The sequence below is a fragment of the Protopterus annectens genome, chromosome 13.part0, assembly GCF_019279795.1.
Source record: "Protopterus annectens isolate FY-2018-M chromosome 13.part0, PAN1.0, whole genome shotgun sequence".
NCBI lineage: Eukaryota > Metazoa > Chordata > Ceratodontiformes > Protopteridae > Protopterus > Protopterus annectens.
In genome coordinates, this window is record NC_056747.1 from 1284443769 (window position 1) to 1284467140 (window position 23372).

At 39.5% G+C, this 23372-nt stretch overlaps 1 protein-coding gene across 3 annotated transcripts in view; it reads right to left on the reverse strand.

Moving 5' to 3' along the window:
• LOC122788251 (protein orai-2) overlaps positions 1-23372 on the reverse strand; it is a 229759-nt gene that overhangs the window by 133069 nt on the left and 73318 nt on the right. Inside the window, exon 2 of one of the 3 annotated variants that reach the window (XM_044055296.1) lies at positions 21198-21322. The exons of the other annotated variants lie outside the window; for them this stretch is intronic. Coding sequence (XP_043911231.1) covers positions 21198-21218 — 21 coding nt within the window. The 5' untranslated portion in view covers positions 21219-21322. The remainder of the gene's footprint in view (positions 1-21197; positions 21323-23372) is intronic. 3 annotated transcript variants of the gene reach the window in all.

Here is a 23372-nt window from a genome sequence, read left to right on the forward strand (position 1 = left end):
GGAAATAAAGGTATGAGATGAAGCCCAAGTGGCTGCTGAACAAATATCATCTAGAGGAATCCTAGCCTTAAAGGCCGCCGAGGTAGAGACTGACCGGGTTGAATGGGCATGTACACCCTCCGGTGCAGGCCTTCCAGAAGCTTGATAAGCCAATAAGATGCACTGTGAAATCCAGCGAGATAATGAGACTTTAGAAATTGGCTTGCCCAAATTAAATTTAGCAAAGGAAATAAACAACTGGTCAGATTGCCTATGACCAGCTGTCCTGTTTAGATAAAATCTAAGTTGCCTGTGAACATCTAAGGAATGAAGCTGTATTCACCCTTGTTTTGATATTTAGGAAAGAAAACAGGGAGGTTAATGGATTAATGTTTGCTTCAGAAGCTACCTTAGGAAGAAAGGACAGGTTGGTCCTGAGGTATACACGGTCCGGATGAAAGACCAAGTAAGAAGGCTTGGCTGATAAGGCTTGAAGTTCTGAGACTCTCTTGGCCGAGGTAATGGCTACTAAAAAGGCCATCTTGAAAGATAAAAATTTCAGATCTACCGTAGCCGCCGGTTCGAAGGGGGGAGCGGTCAAGACCTGGAGGACCAAAGAAAGGTCCCAAGGAGGAACCACTTGCTTTACAGGGGGCCTGAGAAGGAAAGTACCTTTTAGAAAAATCTTACACAATTTGGCAGACATCAGTGGACTGGAGTCATGTCCAATATGATAATGAGAAATTGCCGCAAGTTGTACTTTGACCGTGGAACTGCTGGCACCATCATTAAAAAGAGTGGTTAAGAAGTCAAGCACCAGAGGAAGGGGAACTGTGAAGGGGTTTAGGCCTTGCCGCTCCACCCACAAGGAGAACCGTTTCCACTTACTGCAGTAAACTTTCCTAGTGGATGGTTTATGAGCCGCCACCAGGATGGCCTTAACAGGGGACGAAATACGGGAGTCCTGATCAGGAGTGGAACTGGAGCAGCCAAGCGGTCAGCTTCAGGTTGTCCAGATTCGGGGGTGATAAGCGGGATGGATGAGATATCAGATCCGGAATGGGATCTAGAATCCAAGGAGGATTCACTGAGTGAGACCTTAGGAAAGGGAACCAGATCTGTCGAGGCCAAAATGGGGCAATGAGAATCATTCTGCACCCCAACCGAGAGGCTTTCTGAAGAACTTGGAGCATCAGAGGCAAGGGGGGGTAAGCATAAAGAAGACCGGGTGGCCAAGCATGCACCAGAGCGTCTCTTGGGGTACCTCCGGGAGGAGGTATTAGAGCGAAAAAACTGTCGCACTTGGTGTTTGAGGGAGACGCAAAAAGATCGCAACAAGGAGTTCCCCACCGTGCGAAGATGCGTTCCGCTACCTGAGTATTGAGAGACCACTCGTAAGGGGTGAGAATGGTGCGACTGAGTTTGTCCGCAAGGATGTTGGACCGACCCGGAATATGCGTTGCTATGAGAAAGCGGTTGGTGGAGATTGCCCATTCCCACACTCTCATGGCTTCTCGACAAAGAGGGTAAGACCTGGTTCCTCCTTGCTTGTTGATATACCAGACAACAGACATGTTGTCCGATTGAATCGCAATTGTTCCCAAGGGAAGAAAGGTCTGAAGTGCTAGCAACGCTAAGAGCACTGCTCTCATCTCTAGAACGTTGATATGCAGTAAGGTCTCTGAATCGTTCCACGTGCCTTGGACCGTCCGGCCTGCAAAATGCCCCCCCACCCGAGGCGGGAGGCGTCCGTGGTCACTGTGGCGAGAGGGGGAGAAGCACAAAAGGGGCGGCCTCCGTGGAGATCTGGAGAGTGTAGCCACCACAGGAGGGACCGCTTGCAAGCCTTGCTGATCGCAATGGGATGATGCATAGGAAGAGCAAGATACGACCACTGAACTAGGAGTGTCCATTGAAGGATGCGCATATTGAACCTGGCGAGAGGAAGAAGCGCTATTGCTGCCGCCATGGACCCTAGGGCCCTCAGGACCAACTCCGCCGGAACTGAGCTTGAGTGGAGAATGGCCCGCACCTGGAGCTGCAGATTTTGAATTCTGTCCGCAGTGAGGAAGGCTCTTAATCACCTCGTGTCTAACCTGGCACCTATAAAATCTATGAACTGCGTGGGTGCTAGGTTGTATTTTTCTGTGTTTATTGTGAAGCCCAGACTGGGAGTAAGATGGAGAAAGGAGTCTCGCGCCAATAGTAGTAGATGCCTTGTTGGGGCGGTGATAAGCCAGTCGTCCAGGTAGGGAAAGACCTGCACCCCCTGAAGCCTCAGGTGGGCCGCTACCACTGCTAATACTTTGGTGAACACCCTGGGGGCTGTGGTGAGACCAAAGGGAAGGACCCGGAATTGGTAGTGACTGGCTCCCAGCCGGAAGTGGAGAAACCTCCTGGAGCGCCTGTCCATTAGTATATGGTAGTACGCATCCTTGAGGTCTATGGAGCACATCCAGTGATTTTCTCCCAGAAGGGGGAGAATAGACTGCAACGTAACCATTCGGAATTTCTCTTTGGGAACTGTCAGGTTCAAGAGTGAAAGGTCTAAGATTGGTCTTAGATCCCCCGTCTTTTTTGGCACTAAAAAGAACCTGGAGTAGAACCCTGATCCGATCTGGTCTGGGGGGATGGGCTGGATGGCTCTTTTCTTTAGCAGACGGCCAATTTCTGCCAAAGCGGCCTCCCACTGACCGGGTGGAACGTTGGGGAGGGACTTCAATTTTGGCAAGTGACGAAATGGGATACGGTATCCTCTGGATATGATTTGGAGGACCCAGCGGTCTGTTGTTATGGACTCCCATGCCGCTAGGTGCTCCAAAAAACGTCCCCCGACTGCCTCCAGAGTGGAGCAGCCGGGCAACCCTTCAGGGCTGCTGCGCGGGCCGTTCAGAGAAGGGTTCTCTGGACCCAAAGTTCCTGGGAGCCCCTCTGCCCCTGGGGCGGCGTCCTCCCTGTCCTCCTCTGCCACGGAAGGACTGGTTGTCCGGAGCGGGCTGGGATTGCTGCGACTTCCGGAACCACATCTTCTTCTGGCCCTTTTGGTTCCTAGAATAGGGCCTCTGGGGCACAGAGAAGCGGATTCCGACGGCAGACAGCGTCTTCCCGTCCTTTTCGCTCTGGGTCAAGGTATCGCGAACAGTTTTGCCAAAGAGGGCAGAACCATCGAAGGGGGCGTTCGCAAATGATGCCTTGAAGGGCTCCGTGAAATCGCAATGACGGAGCCAGGCCTGACATCTAGTAACTAGGCCTGCCCCTGCGGCTCTAGCGGCACCTTCCGTAGCGTGGGACAGTAACCGCATAGAGGTATTAGTGACGGACCTGAGAGTGGCCATACGGGTGGAGTGCAATACTTTGTCCTCCTCCGACATGGACTCTGGGGGGGATGCAGCGTATTCTTTAATAAGATCGTGCTGCATCCTAATCACATGTGCCAGGTAGTTCAGTGCCCTTACTAAAAAGGTCGCTGAACTAAACATCCGCTTCCCCAAGCAGTCCATCATCCGAGACTCCTTGCTCGGGGGGATGGACTGAGGGACTCTCCTGAGCAAGTTCCCTCTTGGTGGCAGCCGCCGTCAACATGGCATCTACCGGAGGCCCCTTACTCCAATGGGCACGGTCAGCCGGGGGACTGAGTATACGGTCGGGCCTTTTTGGGATTGGCTCCATGGTGTCCGGTTCCTTCCACGCCCTGGTGGTAATGAGGTCCACCAGGGGGTCGGCAGGAGGGGACACCCAAGAGGTAGATGGGCCCGCTTCAAATGCCTCCAAGAACACGGACTCGTCCGAGGAAGACTTGGGGGCAGACCACCCCCCCCTTATGCGGAGCATTTCCATGATGTCTCCAAATGAGACATCCTCAGGGGGTGATCTTGGGGAGCCTTCCCCTTCCTCCAAGTCCGTGTCTTCTGTGAGAGACTTAGGGGAGTCAATGTGCCTCCTTTTGCACGTATGTTTGCGGGGGGCATCCTCCGGGGGGCTGTCAGAGGACTCCTCGCAAACAGTGACCTGTTCCAAAGGAACAACTTGGGGCAAAGGAGCGGGCTGTCCCAATGGCCGGATGGTGGAAGCCTGGCCCAGTGCAGATGGAGCGCGGGACGGAGCCGAAGCAAGTGCCGGGGGTCCGGAGACCCTCAACAGGGCCCTCTCCACTACATCAAAAGCTGAAGGGGAGCCGACCTTGACCAAAGGATCCGACAATCGGCTCCCCCTCGGATCCGAGGAGTGGATCGGAGCCGGCGCCGAAGCGCTCGGATCCGAGGGGACAGTGCGCTCCGACACAGACGGTGCCGAAGGAGCACTGATCCCCCCGGAACCGAAGCTCGGATCCGAAGTACCGAGTACTATCGGCGCCGACCCACCCCCGGCTCCAAAGCTGCTCGGCTCCAACTGCTCTGAACCCGGGTAGTGGGTCGGAGAAGGAGCTATAGGTTTAAAGAAAGGGGTCGAGCTCCCCCCCAGAGGGGGGGGGAGGCAAGAGCACTCCCATCTGCATCTGGGCCTGGATGAACCTTCTCATCATCCGGTCCAGATCAGCGTCTGATAGACTATAGGTCGATCTCGACGAGGCTACCGAGGTAGGCCTTGAGTGCCTCCTGGATAGCCTCGATGGAGATCGGGTCTCCTCCTCCTCAGGTTCCGGTGAAAAGCACACGGGTGACCGGAGCCGAGGAGGGGGAGAACTAGCAGACATGGAGGCCGGAGGAGAAGCCCGCTTGGCAGGCGGGGCCGAAACAGAGGTCTCGGCCCGCCGCTTATGGTGCTTCTCCCTCCGGTCCTTCTTTCTAGCTTCCCTCTCCTCCGAACCACTACAGGGAGGTTGAGTCCCAGGAGGAGGAGGGGGAGCCGGAGAGGAGGGAACCGTAGACACGGTTCCCCCCGAAGGAGCGGAGGTCGGAGCTGAGTCCGGGGGCAAAAGTCCCGCCAGGACCAGCTTAGACCTCCGCTCCTTCAATGCCCTGGGGTTGAACCCTGCACAAATGGAACATCCAGAAGTGAGGTGTTCAACCCCAAGATCGAGCCACAGTGTGGCCATCAGCAGGGGAAAGCTTATGGCCACACTCGAGCACTGAAAAATAGCCTTAGGTTGTTCTGACATCCTAAGAGCCTAGATATTACTTAAACTAAGGTAAAAAGTAAAAGTAAACTAGACACACAACAGGCCCAAACACACACTACACTACCAGCGAGGGGAGGGAAACTAAGTATAAAAGATTAATATAACTAAACAAGTTTAACTACCAAAAAGGGAAACCTAAACTTTCACTCAAACTGTCAAAAAAATTTAAATTTTAGCACTAGAAAAGTTTAAGAAAATCACTTAGCTGTAGAGCTCAAGAAAACCAATCTGGTCACCAGCGCGGCAAACTAGATCTGGGGTCATATAGGGAGAGCAGGGCATTATGGGTGAGGGGAGGAGCTGAGAGCTCGGATCCATAGCTGGAAAACCATGCCAGTTCGGATCCGATATCGGATCCATAACCCACAGGTTGCAGACAAATGAATCTCCTACTTCAGATCAATAGCGTACTTTTCCTCATTCTTGCACAGGGAAATGACTGGATTAAAGCCATTAGCTTTATACAGCAACAAGTTTTAACAGAAAGCAAGTAAATTTAAAAGAATACTGAATATTATAAGCTTTTTTTTCTAGTAAACAGTTTTGTTTCTGGTTCTCATGTCACTAGTACACAGTCTGATAAAGAGAAATGGCTAGGAGAAAATGTTTTCTGAAAACATTCAAGTGAATTCCCTACTGAGAGAGCTAAAAAGATAAGGCAAAACCAGAAAGCACTCAATAGAATCACAGGCTTTGCCATGCGTTTTAGCATGGATAATCTTACTTTCTGTTTAGCTGAAGTCTGTGAGTGTGGTTGTCAGTTTGGAACTTTTGTTCCCATTAGGAGGGTAAAACTTCAATATTTGAGATGTACACGTTTTTGTGTGGTATTAAGTTAATCAGTTTTAGGGGGCATTGGGGTTGTGTGTGTATTTTTGTTTGTGGGTTTTCAATAAAACAAAAAGTTCTGCGAGATGCAATATAGGCTCAAATGGAGATGACAAGAAACAACTGTATAAAAGATTAACCTGCCAAACATTGCATACATGTAACACAAATGCTAGAACTGGCCATTTAACAAAAAAGCTGTTATACATAAAAGGTGGGAATCATAATCCCTCAAGAATATGATTCTTTCTATAATGTTGTTAATCGTTAATGGTCTCAAAGATAAATACAAAAATAAAAAATCAGTGAACTATATTTAAAAATGTAGAGTGCAAATAGCTATGCTACATGAGGCACAACTGGAAAGAACTGAACATGTGAATTTGATAAAGAAAGGTTTTCAGGATGGTTATTCAGCAGAACACCTGGGGCAAAGGAAAAAAGTAGTACTTATATTAATTGCAAGAGGACCACTAATAGAAAAAGAAGAGGAAAAAAAGACAATGATGGTAGATTTGTAGTGCTAAGGGGCTACTGGCAAGGGAGGAGGATAACACTGACATGTATTTATATTCCACCTAAAACTGCTATAATGTAGCTTAAGAAAATTCTAGGAGAAATAATCAGCTTTCAACAAGGAATATTACTTATAGGTGGTGACTGTAATTTGATTTGCAACAGTGAAAATGTGTCTGGGGGGCCCAGAAAGGAAACTATAGCAAAGGAGGTAGAGTTTTAAAGAAATTTATGAAAATATTTGGCATGAAAGATGTGAATTCAGTACTAGGGGTTTGGAGTGAATGTACAGATTATTCCCCAAAATACAACAAGTGGGCTAGGCTAGACAGAATTTACATTTCATGGGAACATGTGCATTTCATTGAAAGTCTTGATATACACTCAATAACTATTTCAGATCATAAACTGATAATAGTTAAAATAAAAACACAGGGTAATTAAGTAAAAATGAGACACTGGCACTTTCCCACCTATCTGTTGAAAAGAGTGGAATCTAAGGAATGGGTAGTAGAAATTATTCAGGAACTACTAGAGAAGATAGATACTTCTGAAAATATAGCTAGGCAGTAGGATAAAATTAAAGTGGAATTTAAAAATAGGGCAGAAATAAAAGAAAGGGAGATATGGTTAAGAAGTAACAAGTATTATTTAGAGGGACTGACAAAAGTATTGCAAAATAGAGACAATCCCACAGAACAAGAAGAGGAGCAACTGCAGAATGCTAAACAGAAAATAAGGGATTACCACGATAATGTGCATGAGTTTAGAAAGATTGCTGTTAAGCAACTGTTTGATAATAACTCCAGAGCACAAAACCTTTTAGCACTACTCAGGAACAGAAAGTAGAAAGGGTTGTCACCAAGAATAGGGAGCCTATAATAATGAAAATACACTCCAACAGTCCCCCAAAGGGAACACAGGAGCACAGGAGTTCTCAAACAAACTGGAAGCACCGCTGTGGCTGCAATTTCTTTATTTCATCTCATTCTGGTACCTCGGCTCCATCACCCTTCTAAGGAATAACTTCATACAATTTTAGTAGCCTTATGTCCCCTTAATTACTGTGCTAATTAATTCAAATACATTCAATTAATTCCAAATTTCAACAGCTGCTATCCAAACCTTAAAGGTGTACTCCCAATAAATACCAATGCTTACAATATAAAACATACACAATTCAATATAATATACGATTCCACTATACATTGTTTTTTATACATTATTTTTTATATATTATTTTCATAATAATTCCTACCTATGATAAATCTTTATAAATAATGATCACTGTACTTGATATTTTTGCATTCATTACACCATAAATTTCATCAACAATTTCATTCAATGCTTTTTCATATAATTTCCTCTTTTGTACATACTTCTACTCACAACTTTATTTTTCTGTTACATTTAATTTCATTTTCATAATTTTCTGATCTCCTTTGCCGTGACGTAGACAATAAATTATTAATAAATTCATTAAATAAACAGACGTGGATATTGCACATCCCAATTAATGTCTAAATTTAACCACCTTGGGTATAAAGTACCTAAATTAATTATAATTTTTGTTTCTAACTTTACCAATTTTCGTTTGAATTCATCTCCTCCCATATTCTTCCAACCATAGGGTTGCGCCAATATATTAAAGAAAAAACTATCAGAGTTTCCCCTGTGAGCCATGCAAAAATGCTCAGCCACTGGGCTCTCCATTCTCCTATTTCTTATATCACCTAAATGTTCTAAACATCTCAGTTTCACCATTCTTTTGGTTTGCCCCACATACCACTTCCTGGGTATATATCCACATCCAATAATGTAGACTATACCACAGGACTCGCACCTGAATTCATCTTTAATCCAAAATCTTTTCCCATTTATTTTCCAACCATCCACACTTCTTATTTTACTACATATTTTGCATGCTCCACATGGGAAAAGACCCTTTCTACTTCCCTTTGTGTCTTCAATCCTTAATTTTAACAACTCCTTTAAATTTCTGAAACGGCCATAAGAGAAACTTACTTTTCCTGGAAATAAGTTCCCCACTGTTTCATCCATACTGATTACTGGCCACAAACTATCCACAAGATTTTTCAATATTTTCAACAGAGGAGATAATTTGATCACAAAAAATACTGGATCTGCTTCTACTCTACTCTCTTTGTTTTTTTCCTAAATTCTCCTGAAAGCTTCTAGGGTACCTTGTCCTATCTCTCTTTTTTGTGTTTCCCCTTAGTTTCTCTACAGCTGCCTGTATGTCAGTCTCTCTATACCCCCTCTTAAGCAATCTGTTCTTTACCAAAACATATTCTTTTCCAAGTCCTTCTTTTCAGAAGTGGTGGTTAAAGTTCTCTTAAATTCTCCATAAGGTAATGATCTTATTAAATGTAAGGGATATGCACTACTTGCCCCCCAAAAATTCTCTGCAGCAGTTACCTTATGAAAAGGTCTAAACTGTAAATTTCCCCTGACATCCACATAGAACTCTACATCCAAAAATTGTATGCTCTTCCTGTTCACTCTATATGTGAACTCCAACCCAAATGCATTCTGGCTCAGTGTGTTCATAAAACTCTCAAACTCACACAGTTCCCCTTTGCATACAAAAATCAAATCATCTATGAAGTGTTTAAACATAACCACTCTGTTCCTCATAAATTGTGTTGGATAAATATACAGATTTTCAAAATATGACATGAAAGGTATTGCATATGAGGGGGCAAATGCTGCCCCATCGCTGTCCCTTCCAACTGCAAATATACTTCTCCTTCAAATACAAAGTAGCTATGCATTAAAGCATATTTCAAAAGTTGACAAATATAAGAGACTCTAGGTCCCTCCCCCATGATTCTTATATCCGTTTCCAAACCTTTTTCGATTCTAATATTTGTATACAAAGATTTTATGTCAACACATGCAAAATAATACTCAGATTTCCATTGTATTTGATTCATACATTCTAACACGTGATGTATTCTTAATGTATGACTGGATTTTTGGAAGGTATGTCTTTAACTGGGAATCCCAAAAAAATGCCTAGGTTTTGCAGAAACCCCCCTACCCCCGACACTATTGGTCTACCTGGGGGGTTTCATCATAGATTTATGAAGTTTGGGGATTGCAAAAAAACGTGGCATCCTTTGGATTCTTTAAATACAATTTTTTACTATCCCTACAATCAAAAAATCTAAGTCTTTCACCTCTCTCAAGCATTTCCACCAAGCCTTCATTAAATTCCTTCAATGGACTGCAGGGTAGCTTTTTTATAGGTCTTCTTATCAGATAACAGTTCTAAGACCATGTCATCTTACTCTTTTTTATTTAAAATAACCTAATTCCCTCCCTTGTCTGCTTGTGTGAACACATACTTATGAGCAATACTGTGTAGCTGTCTAAGTCTTTTCCATTGTTCCCTACTTAAATTCCACATTTCAAAGTTTTTTTACACACTGATCATATACTTCTTCAATTCGTTTACACAATGCATTTTCAAATGTTAAAATAACATTCAGGCTTTTCGGTGGCACAAATGAGTTACAGTCAGGCACTTTTGGTACCTCTAACCTCCCATATCCAGTAGAGAAACAGGTACTTTGGGATCCACACACATTAACATCATCATCTACCTCATCTATATCAATAAATGGATTGTCATAGGTAGATAAGTTGAGCAGTAAATCGTCCATATCATCCTCTGGCACACAGTTCATTGTCCTCTCTAGGTAATTGTTTTTTAAGACTAAAAAATACCCTCAGATTTAGCTTTCTACAAAATTGCTTGACTTCGCCCAAAAGATCCGTCAGCGAGGGCATATAAGTAGGAACATACTTAGTGCCTTTTAATAATACATTTCTTGCTGTCACGCTTAACAACTTCTACTATAGAAAAAATAAATAATAAAAAATAAAAATAAAGTTTTTATGTTGGCATGACGACCAGGAGTCTAAGGAAATTGGTATTTGAGCACTTGTATGCTATAAAAACAAAAAATAGTAATAATGCCCTTTTTAAGCATTCTTTGACATGCTCTAACTGGAGAAAATATATTTTTTCTATAGTAAAAGTTGTTAAGCATGACCTTAGGGGAGGGGATTTTAAAATTATTTTGAACAAAGAGAGGCAGAATGGCAGATTAAACTTGCTTCTTATTTACCCCCTGATTTGAATGATACGGTGAACATAAAATGTTTCTTAAAAAATAGGAAAATTACTAAAGCGAATATACAAGATGCCGCGGTGGTACGGCAGTAGCATTGTTACCTCACAGCAAGATGTTCTCCCGTTCGATTCTCGGCTGGGCTTGGGAGTGTCTTCTGTGTGGAGTCTGCATGTCCTCCATGCGGTTGGGTAGCGTTTGAAAGACATGCGTGCGTAAATGGGCATGCCTTCGTTGAAGGTTGAGCGTCAAGCTGGCACCTCGGTGTTTCGTAAAAAATTACTGCCAATCATTAGCGGACCAGAGTTCCGCTGTGGCGACCCCTTACCGAGAAAAGCCAAAAGACAAACAACTAAAGTGAATATACAGGGGTGAACGCCCTTGTGTTTTAAACTGTGTTAATTGTGTGGACACTGAGTTGTATAACTATTGTAGTATGCTTTTAAATGTTCTTATGTATTTAATTGACTTGTTAATGAGATGATCTGATTGGTCAAATGTTTTTTGAATGGTTTAAAAGTGATTTGGGAGTGTATTTCATCATTTCTGATGAACTCTTTGGGCCGAATAGTGAACATTAAATTTTAACTATGCTAAAAAAGAACTTTCTTAGTTTCTCCAGTGCTTTTCTTGGTGGATTTTGTGATTATTTTATACCTGACAAAAGCAGAAAGGGACACTACAGTGCTGTGGAAAATTTAGACAGTTTCAAACCTTTTCAGGATATAAAATTAATAAAGCTAAAATAAAAGCAATAGCATCAAATTATGTACTCACATACTGCATGAATTGGTTCAGCAATATCCATACTTATGGGGACATGATAAAATGAAGTATTTAGGAGTGTGGATTAAAAATGATACTGGCATGGCAGCTAAGGATATGTAGGAAGAAACTAAAAAGATAATACAAAAATTGAGAAAATGGAAGTTCTGTTATATGGATATCTATAGTAAGATACAGTTAAAATGTTTCAGTCCTTTTAGTCTTACACACAGGTCAGGCATATTTTTATCAGCCAGAGGAGAAGTTGTGGATAGCAATTAATAAAGAGCTGAAGGATTTTATCTGAGAGGGGAAGACAGCAAGAGTCAGGTGGGATAAGCTTATTCTTCCAAATACTGGGTAAAACGGCAACTGAACGGCTTAAAGTCCACTTAATCCACCACAACAAATTATATGCTAAACCAAAACAAGATTTAATGTAAGTGCTTTCGCTGGAAACATGTTCCAGCTTCTTCAGACTACAAACAGTAAAATACTTAGAAAAAAACACCTTTTAAAACAATTCAAAAAACGAAAAGCCAATAGAGTTCGTTACCCCTCCTGATGTCATACACAAGCATTTAAGAATTAAAGCTACAGGGGGTTACTCAAACTTAAAACACACTAGGATGCTTAAGCAACCTCACAGCACCATCATTAAAGAAAATAAAGATTTTTTTTTAAAAATAATTTTTTTAAAAATAATAACGACAATACTGAATTTGTGTACTATAAATAACACCTTAAAATTATATCCTTTACATGGTCGAGATACGGCTATGTTAAGTCGCTCACAGATCTAATATACTATATTTTTATGAAGTAAACTATGATATGTGAGACCAACAGCTTGGTCTTTAAAATAATTTTTTGAAGAACTACTAGAACAATAACAAAGGCTTTGCCAATGTATACAAACCATACCCACTTAAAGACCTCATTACAACCCAGTTTAAATCACCAACATTTAGGCACATATGAGATACTGCACATTGTTGATACTGTGGACTAAGCAGGTAATATTAACAGACTATAAACCTACATGATGGATCATGTATGCCTTAAGTCCACCTATTCTCCTAACACTAAACTAATCACCTAGCCAAAGCCTTCTTTTTAAGCAGGCACTTAATGGACAGGGCTTCATTTAACCCCAGTAGGGTGTGCGCACCTGTCCGAATTTGCCAGGTAAGTTTAGCTTCTTCTAATGCCAACTCCCAGGGACCCCCTCTTAAATTTCTTTCAATTTTTTCTAACACTACAAACAAAAACCTATGTGTTGGGCAATCCACGATATGTTTAGCTAGGGCATTCGTGATGACAGAATTACTGATACTATTTACATGTTCATAGATTCTTTGTTTAATTTTCCTTTCGGTTTTCCCTATATAGAAAGCCTCACAATGGTCACAGACAGCTGCGTAGACCACCCCTTGAGAATCACAATTGAATTTAGCATCCAATATATATTCTCTATCTCTAATAATTATCTTTCTTGTAACTTTAACATAGTTACATTGATGGCATCTACCACATTTAAACATGCCTGTGTGTACTTCACTGTTTTTTTGTGATTCTCTACTAAATTTTTCAGGTTTAAACATCTTCTATAAGTAAACTGGGGCACTTGACCAAAAGCTCTTCTTAATGCATGGTCATCTAAAATAAACCCCCAGTTTTTAATTATGATTTCCTTGATAAAATGAGAATCCAAAGAGAAGGTTGTCAAGAATCTAATGACCTGCCTATCAGTCGGAACTTGGGAAGAATTAATCTCCATCTCCAATTGTGGCTCATCAAAACGGACATCATAACCTTTTGAAACCAAAGGGGAAAAGTAGCCTGTGCGTCTTTTGTTAATAACTTCATTAAAAATGAGTTTAGTGAACGTTTGAGGGTAACCTCTTTTGTTAAACATAGATTTTAACAAATCACATTCCTTAATGAAATCATCAAAATTAGAAATCATTCTTGCTGCCCTTGCTGCTTGCCCCTTGACTACTGCTTTCTTTTGATGCAAGGGGTGGCAGATTGAAAAATGTAGGAATGCATTAGTATAGGTGGGCTTACGGAAAATGGTGGCCCTAAATCTGTTATTCAGGGTATCTTCGGAAAGGTGGATGTCGAGATAATCTATCTCATCATAACCTATTTTGTAGGTGAATTCAAGAAAATTTGTAAACTTCTTGATCTCATCTATAAATACTTGAATTAAAACTACTTCACCTTTCCAAATGAGGAACATGTCATCTGGTAACATGTATACCAAATTACATGTTCTCTAAATTTTAAATTGTTAAACAAGAATACCCTTTCCCAGTAAGCCATCACACTATTTGCAAAACTGCTACCACAGGGGGCTCCCATGGCTACCCCACTTTTCTGCAAGAAAAACTGGTTCTCAAAAAATAAAAAGTTGCTATTCAAAACGAACTCTAACAAACTCTCTATGACATTGACGTCTTTGTTGTCAAGCCCCCTGAGATGGAGAAAAACACTAACCCATTCTACATCAAGTTTTTGGGGAATAACGGTGTACAGATCTTTAACATCCACTGTGACAAATAACACACTGTCATCAAAAACTATCTTGTTTATATTCTCAAGAAAATGCCAAGAATCATGGCATATTTGGGGCTCAGATCTAACAATAGGTTTTAACTTAGCATCCATAAATTTCACACATGCATAGGTGATAGACCCTCTACCATCCACTATAGGTCTAAAAGGTGGATTGGTGAGGTCTTTGTGGATCTTTGGAGTCCCAAAGAATTTTTGAATAATGGGTGCTGGCATAGTTAAGTAGTGTAGACTATCAATATCAATACTCCCTTCCAAACATAAATCATTGAGGGTGTTATTGATTGAACTGTATTAAGTAGTGTAGACTATCAATATCAATACTCCCTTCCAAACATAAATCATTGAGGGTGTTACTGATAGACCTGTACTAAGTAGTGTAGACTATCAATATCAATACTCCCTTCCAAACATAAATCATTGTGGGTGTTATTGATTGACCTGTATTAAGTAGTGTAGACTATCAATATCAATACTCCCTTCCAAACATAAATCATTGAGGGTGTTATTGATTGACCTGTATTAAGTAGTGTAGACTATCAATATCAATACTCCCTTCCAAACATAAATCATTGAGGGTGTTATTGATAGACCTGTATTAAGTAGTGTAGACTATCAATATCAATACTCCCTTCCAAACATAAATCATTGAGGGTGTTATTGATTGACCTGTATTAAGTAGTGTAGACTATCAATATCAATACTCCCTTCCAAACATAAATCATTAAGGGTGTTATTGATTGACCTGTACCATCAATATCAATACTCCCTTCCAAATATAAATCATTGAGGATGTTATTGATTGACCTGTATTAAGTAGTGTAGACTATCAATATCAATACTCCCTTCCAAACATAAATCATTGAGGGTGCTATTGATTGACCTGTATTAAGTAGTGTAGACTATCAATACTCCCTTCCAAACGTAAATCATTGAGGGTGTTATTGATAGACCTGTATTAAGTAGTATAGACTATCAATATCAATACTCCCTTCCAAATATAAGTCATTGAGGGTGTTATTGATAGACCTGTATTAAGTAGTGTAGACTATCAATATCAATACTCCCTTCCAAACATAAATCATTGAGGGTGTTATTGATAGACCTATATTAAGTAGACTATCAATATCAATACTCCCTTCCAAACATAAATCATTGAGGGTGTTATTGATTGACCTGTATTAAGTAGTGTAGACTATCAATATCAATACTCCCTTCCAAACATAAATCATTAAGGGTGTTATTGATTGACCTGTACCATCAATATCAATACTCCCTTCCAAATATAAATCATTGAGGATGTTATTGATTGACCTGTATTAAGTAGTGTAGACCATCAATATCAATACTCCCTTCCAAACATAAATCATTGAGGGTGTTATTGACCTGTATTAAGTAGTGTAGACTATCAATATCAATATTCCCTTCCAAACATAAATCATTGAGGGTGTTATTGATTTACCTGTATTAAGTAGTGTAGACTATCAATACTCCCTTCCAAACATAAATCATTGAGGGTGTTATTGATAGACCTGTATTAAGTAGTATAGACTATCAATATCAATACTCCCTTCCAAATATAAATCATTGAGGGTGTTATTGATAGACCTGTATTAAGTAGTGTAGACTATCATTATCAATACTCCCTTCCAAACATAAATCATTAAGGGTGTTATTGATTGACCTGTACCATCAATATCAATACCCCTTCCAAATATAAATCATTGAGGATGTTATTGATTGACCTGTATTAAGTAGTGTAGACAATCAATATCAATACTCCCTTCCAAACATAAATCATTGAGGGTGTTATTGACCTGTATTAAGTAGTGTAGACTATCAATATCAATACTCCCTTCCAAACATAAATCATTGAGGGTGTTATTGATTGACCTGTATTAAGTAGTGTAGACTATCAATAGCAATACTCCCTTCCAAACATAAATCATTGAGGGTGTTATTGATAGACCTGTATAGACTATCAATATCAATACTCCCTTCCAAATATAAATCATTGAGGGTGTTATTGATAGACCTGTATTAAGTAGTGTAGACTATCAATATCAATACTCCCAAATATAAATCATTGAGGCTGCTATTGATTGACCTGTATTAAGTAGTGTAGACTATCAATATCAATACTCCCTTCCAAACATAAATCATTGAGGGTGTTATTGATAGACCTGTATTAAGTAGTGTAGAATATCAATATCAATACTCCCTTCCAAACATAAATCATTGAGGGTGTTATTGATTGACCTGTATTAAGTAGTGTAGACTATCAATATCAATACTCCCATCCAAACATAAACCATTGAGGGTGTTACTGATTGACCTGTATTAAGTAGTGTAGTCTATCAATATCAATACTCCCTTCCAAACATAAACCATTAAGGGTGTTAATGATTGACCTGTACCATCAATATCAATACTCCCTTCCAAATATAAATCATTGAGGATGTTATTGATTGACCTGTATTAAGTAGTGTAGACCATCAATATCAATACTCTCTTCCAAACATAAATCATTGAGGGTGTTATTGATTGACCTGTATTACGTAGTGTAGACTATCAATATCAATACTCCCTTCCAAACATAAATCATTGAGGGTGTTACTGATTGACCTGTATTAAGTAGTGTAGACTATCAATATCAATACTCCCTTCCAAACATAAATCATTGAGAGTGTTATTGATAGACCTGTATTAAGTAGTATAGTCTATCAATATCAATACTCCCTTCCAAATATAAATCATTGAGGGTGTTATTGATAGACCTGTATTAAGTAGTGTAGACTATCAATATCAATACTCCCTTCCAAATATAAATCATTGAGGCTGTTATTGATTGACCTGTATGAAGTAGTGTAAACTATCAATATCAATACTCCCTTCCAAACATAAATCATTGAGGCTGTTATTGATTGACCTGTATGAAGTAGTGTAGACTATCAATATCAATACTCCCTTCCAAACATAAATCATTGAGGGTGTTATTGATAGACCTGTATTAAGTAGTGTAGACTATCAATATCAATACTCCCTTCCAAACACAAATCATTGAGGGTGTTATTGATTGACCTGTATTAAGTAGTGTAGACTATCAATATCAATACTCCCTTCCAAACATAAATCATTGAGGGTGTTATTGATTGAACTGTATTAAGTAGTGTAGACTATCAATATAAATACTCCCTTCCAAACATAAATCATTGAGGGTGTTATTGATAGACCTGTATTAAGTAGAGTAGACGATCACTATCAATACTCCCTTCCAAACATAAATCATTGAGGGTGTTATTGATTGACCTGTATTAAGTAGTGTAGATTATCAATATCAATACTCCCTTCCAAACACAAATCATTGAGGGTGTTATTGATAGACCTGTATTAAGTAGTGTAGACTATCAATATCAATACTCCCTTCCAAACATAAATCATTGAGGGTGTTATTGATTGACCTGTATTAAGTAGTGTAGACTATCAATATCAATACTCCCTTCCAAACATAAATCATTGAGGGTGTTATTGATTGAACTGTATTAAGTAGTGTAGATTATCAATATCAATACTCCCTTCCAAACATAAATCATTGAGGGTGTTATTGATAGACCTGTATTAAGTACTGTAGACTATCAATATCAATACTCCCTTCCAAACACAAATCATTGAGAGTGTTATTGATTGACCTGTATTAAGTAGTGTAGACTATCAATATCAATACTCCCTTCCAAACATAAATCATTGAGGGTGTTATTGATTGAACTGTATTAAGTAGTGTAGACTATCAATATCAATACTCCCTTCCAAACATAAATCATTGAGGGTGTTATTGATTGACCTGTATTAAGTAGTGTAGACTATCAATATCAGTACTCCATTCCAAACATAAATCATTGAGGGTGTTATTGATTGACCTGTATTAAGCAGTGTAGACTATCAATATCAATACTCCCTTCCAAACATAAATCATTGAGGGTGTTATTGATAGACCTGTATTAAGTAGTGTAGACTATCAATATCAATACTCCCTTCCAAACATAAATCATTGAGGGTGTTATTGATAGTCTACACTACTTAATACAGGTCTATCATTATCAATACTCCCTTCCAAATATAAATCATTGAGGGTGTTATTGATTGACCTGTATTATGTAGTGTAGACTATCAATATCAATACTCCCTTCCAAACATAAATCATTGAGGGTGTTATTGATTGACCTGTAGGCTCCATTCACTTGGTTAAGACTAACCTGTTCATACACTACACAGTCTAAGACAACTTGCATTCTGCTTACATAATCATGCTGATCCATGAATATTAAACCAACACCCTTATTGGGTTTCATAACTCACCCTTTACATGTATTTAACATATCAATAACTGCCAGTTCTTCACTGTTGATGTTCTTACACTTATTGGCATACCATGTATTGTTCACCAGCAACCTTCTGAAATCAATTTCGCAAGCTTTTTCAAACAAAGCTTGAGTGTTTTGTAGTTGTAGGTTAAACAGGCTGGAAACCTTTAAGTTATTAGTCAGTATGAAATTGGAACCCGTAAGGTGTGACAGATTGAGCTCACAAATGAAAATTTTAAGGTCTATGATGGTTTTGACCAAATTGGCCCTTTTTTTAGGAACAAAAGTCAGGCCTTTAGAAAAGAAGTTGACCATATTTTTATCCACCCGGAGTGAACTAAAGTTGAAAATTTTAAAGTCCCCCTCGGTGCTTACCAGGACATGTGGCGAAATCCCTCTTATCTCCTCCTCCGATTCTGCCACTTCCTGTTCTGGCCCTGCCTCCTGATGTTGGTGTGCCGGTTCTAAAATTGTTGTTGTTGCACTTCGCTGTTCAACCAAAAACCCTGATTGGGGTTATTATTGTGATTAGAGTTATTACTATGACCAGCAGGAGTACTGCCTTCCGTTTGGTGAACATATTGAGGCACCTGTCATTGCTGATTATTCCTGATTCGTTCACTACGGCGAACCCATGGGCTACCATCATTGAACCGTACCATTCATGGGCTCATTATGATTACTTTCATCAACATTAGTCTGCCCAATATGACTCAAACCAACCCCATTGAGACTGGTGTTAGTGCTAGATGGAGGGGCTGGATAGGCAGAACCTTTCAAATACTCATTCATGTCTCTAATTATTTTCTTCTTTTTAGTTTCAACATTCTTACAAAGACTAGCTTCAATGCTGCTGAATATGCGTGCATATTCAAATCTGTATCTATCATATTCATCTGCAGCAACGATATTTTGTTCTAGTGTTATTAAATCATTTCTAAGCATAGCAATCTGTTCCACATAGTTCTTGATTAAAATACAACACTGAATCTGTGTACTATAAATAACACCTTAAAATTAAGTATGTAAAGGATATAATTTTAAGGTGTTATTTATAGTACACAAATTCAGTACTGTCGTTATTATTTTTAAAAAAAATTCTTTATTTTCTTTAATGATGGTGCTGTGAGGTTGCTTAAGCATCCTAGTGTGTTTTAAGTTTGAATAACCCCCTGTAGCTTTAATTCTTAAATGCTTGTGTATGACATCAGGAGGGGTAACAAACTCTATTGGCAGTTTGTTTTTTGAATTGTTTTAAAAGTTGTTTTTTTCTAAGTATTTTACTGTTTGTAGTCTGAAGAAGCTGGAACATTTTTCCAGCAAAAGCGCTTATATTAAATCTTGTTTTGGTTTATCATATAATCTGTTGTGGTGGATTAAGTGGACTTTAAGCCGTTCAGTTGCCGTTTTACCCAGTTTGTTCTTTGCTGTTAGTTTTCTGTGTTTATTCTTCCAATACAACAGGGCAGATTGGAGTTACCTGAGATGAAGGGGTATTTCAGAGCAACACAGTTAATACTCCTAAAATTATAATTCAAAGTGGAAAGAGATGATGATGATGAAACAGAGGAAATCTCAAGTAACAGGAAGAGACTGGGATTTTGGATGCAGGCCTTTAAGAAGAACAACAATAATCAGACAGAATATTATATTCATAAAGTAGAAAAAAGGTCTTGTAAGAAGTAAGACAACATGGGAATGCAGAAAGGATTAAGGATACAGACAATAGGCAAGAGAAGGTAGGAATATACTGGAGAAAATTGGCAAAGGAATCAAGGTATTGGGAGCAAATAACTAGAGAGGGAAAGGTAATCGAATGGGAAGACAACAAGAATTTATCTGGACTGCAGGTTAGAGATCACCTTCCCTATCAAGGATTGATATCAGAGTAGAGGCAAACAGAAAGAAATAGATGGGTCCTAAACGAAAGACTAGCACTGGTAGAGTTTTAGTAGAGTCTAGGACAGAAGTTGCCATTAAGAAAGGAATAATTAATACAGCATATAAAATATTGCATGATAATTATAAGAATCAATCAGAGGAGATTAAGAAGGATTGGAAAGAGAGCCTGGATAAGCATTTTACAAAGAAACAATAAGGGGATATACGTCTCTCAAATATGCAACAAAATCTAGAAAATTTAGGATCCTTGCCTGGAAGAGTTGACATGGGTATTTTTATACCCTAAGAAGACTCCAAAATAATTTTTCCTCAGGTAGACAACAAATATTAGAGGTGTGATGAGAAAGAAAGAGGTAACTGGGAACATATTTTCTGGGAGTGCAATGAGTTGGCAGTCTTTAAAGATTCCCTGCAGACTGCTCTGTCAGAGATGCCGGGTGAGCAAACTGGAATAACTAGGGAAATTATTTTTTGAGCTGTGATACAGAATTGGAATTACCTAGACATAGTAAGGCCTTGCTGAGTCTAATTACGATGGCTGCCCAAAAAACAATTACTAGAAAATGGAAATCAACATCTAAAGCAACTTTAGTAAAAGTAGTAAAGATGGTAACAGAGATAAAACAACTGGAACTGGGATCTTTAGAAAAGGGTAGGAGCAAATTACATAGGAAAAATGGGAAATGTAGGCTCAATACATGCAAAAGAGGAACAGGGTTTAAAAGAAGGCATGACTTGAATGAGCTATGTAATGGCTGACTGACAATAACTAGATATACTATAAGTCATGTATAATGTCTGCAGCTACAGTTGTGTCGCACGGTTTGTAATGTATAATGTTTGCAACTGAGATTGTGTCACTATGTTTTTTTTTCTTTTATATAAATGCAAGTTTGCCTGTGTCATACATGATAATATAATACAGCTGTTTCTTGTTAAAAAAATAGTAACAAAAAATGTGTTTTCCTCACAGATAATGAGACTTACATATGTGATTGCCAAAAGCATGGAGAATTTCTGCTGTGATTTCTAAGCACTTCCTTGCTATCCATACATGCAGTCCGGAGGAACATCACAATCTGTTTCTTTTATTACCATCAAATGTAGTCATACTAAAACAGAAAACAATACTGTGACCCTTTCAACTTAATTTTTAAAAATATTTATAGAAAAATATATGTTTACATAAACAGGACAACATACAGTGACAGAAATGTATGCGTGAACATAGAAGCTTTGTTATTAAGACTAAAGTGTATACAAAAGTAAAACAACAAGATGAATCACAAAACATTGTTACACTTCTGCTGTTTTCTACATAGAAAGCATTCTGTCCAACAACAAGAACTTAAATCCACTAACATATTGTAGACAAGAAAAGGCTAACATGAATGCTGGCAGCTGCTCTACATGCTTTCACTATGAGTGGACGAAAGTGAATACACTGAAGATCAGACTATATTAACTCAATCTGCCAAAAATAACTTGTGGAAAAACACTTTTGAAAGTGTTTTTGTAGGGGAAGGTGAAGCCCCCCTGCACCCCCTAAATTTATATATACCAACTCCATGGTCGCACCAACTTGACAAAGTGGGAACTTTCCCCCAAAAGAGAATCACTTCTGGCACAACTCACTAACAGTTATCTCCTATGGAGGATCTCTTGATCATCAGCGAGTTGAAGCTTGAGCGTTCAGTCTTCGTCCACCAGTAGGTTCCTATTCTACATGCCTACGCTAGGTAATTCTGAGTGCTACACTACAGGTGCATTTATACAAACACAGTAAAAGGAAGGCTATAAATTTATAAATCCTGAGGCATAGGAAGGCACAGCAAGTTTTGGAAATCGCATCAAGTCAGCATTTCTTTAAGTAAATTTCCTCCCTTTGTTTCACATATGAAGCACAGTTTTTTTGAAGTATGGGAATAACAAACTGAAAGGTTGTACCCTAGGTGAGCAAAGTCACTTCAGCCCCAGAAAGGCCTCTGACACAATCAATAGAAAAAAAAACTAGGGAATGGTAGCTCTATGAAGTGCAAAGTAAATTGGTCCATGAACAAAAGAGTGCTGAGAGGAAAAGCCAGTGGCATCCATAGAGAAAGCCATGGCAACGTGTAATATGTTGGTGAGCTCCAAGTAACTGAGTACAGTAAAAGTAAGATAGGGTTATTAAGCTCCTCCTGCTCACTCAGTTACTGAAGTCCTTACTACTATTTATGCAGTAAAAGTAAAACAGGGTTATCAAGCTCCTCCTGCTCACTCAGTTACTGAAGCCGTTAGTACTATTTATGCAGTAAAAGTAAAACAGGGTTATCAAGCTCCTCCTGCTCACTCAGTTACTGAAGCCGTTAGTACTATTTATACAGTAAAAGTAAAACAAGGTTATCAAGCTCCTCCTGCTCACTCAGTTACTGAAGCCGTTAGTACTATTTATACAGTAAAAGTAAAACAAGGTTATCAAGCTCCTCCTGCTCACTCAGTTACTGAAGCCGTTAGTACTATTTATACAGTAAAAGTAAAACAGGGATATCAAGCACCTCCTGCTCACTCAGTTACTGAAGCCGTTAGTACTATTTATACAGTAAAAGTAAAACAGGGTTATCAAGCTCCTCCTGCTCACTCAGTTACTTTAGCCGTTAGTACTATTTATACAGTAAAAGTAAAACAGGGCTATCAAGCTCCTCCTGCTCACTCAGTTACTGAAGCCGTTAGTACTATTTATACAGTAAAAGTAAAACAGGGTTATCAAGCTCCTCCTGCTCACTCAGTTACTGAAGCCGTTAGTACTATTTATACAGTAAAAGTAAAACAGGGATATCAAGCTCCTCCTGCTCACTCAGTTACTGAAGCCGTTAGTACTGTTTATGCAGTAAAAGTAAAACAAGGTTATCAAGCTCCTCCTGCTCACTCAGTTACTGAAGCCATTAGTACTATTTATGCTGGCTATGACATCTGACCTTAGCATTCTGATAAAATTATATATTGTTGCACTGCTGTGTTTTGTGATTTCTTAAGTTATCATTCTTATTTTGCATATTTTAGATTTATTTTCATTGACGTGAAATGCAGTGCAATAACTGCTATTTTATTTGTAAGGGGTTTGCTCTTCCTTCATGACTGTGCAACCATGAACCCAGTATATAGTTAAGCAAAGGGAATGTA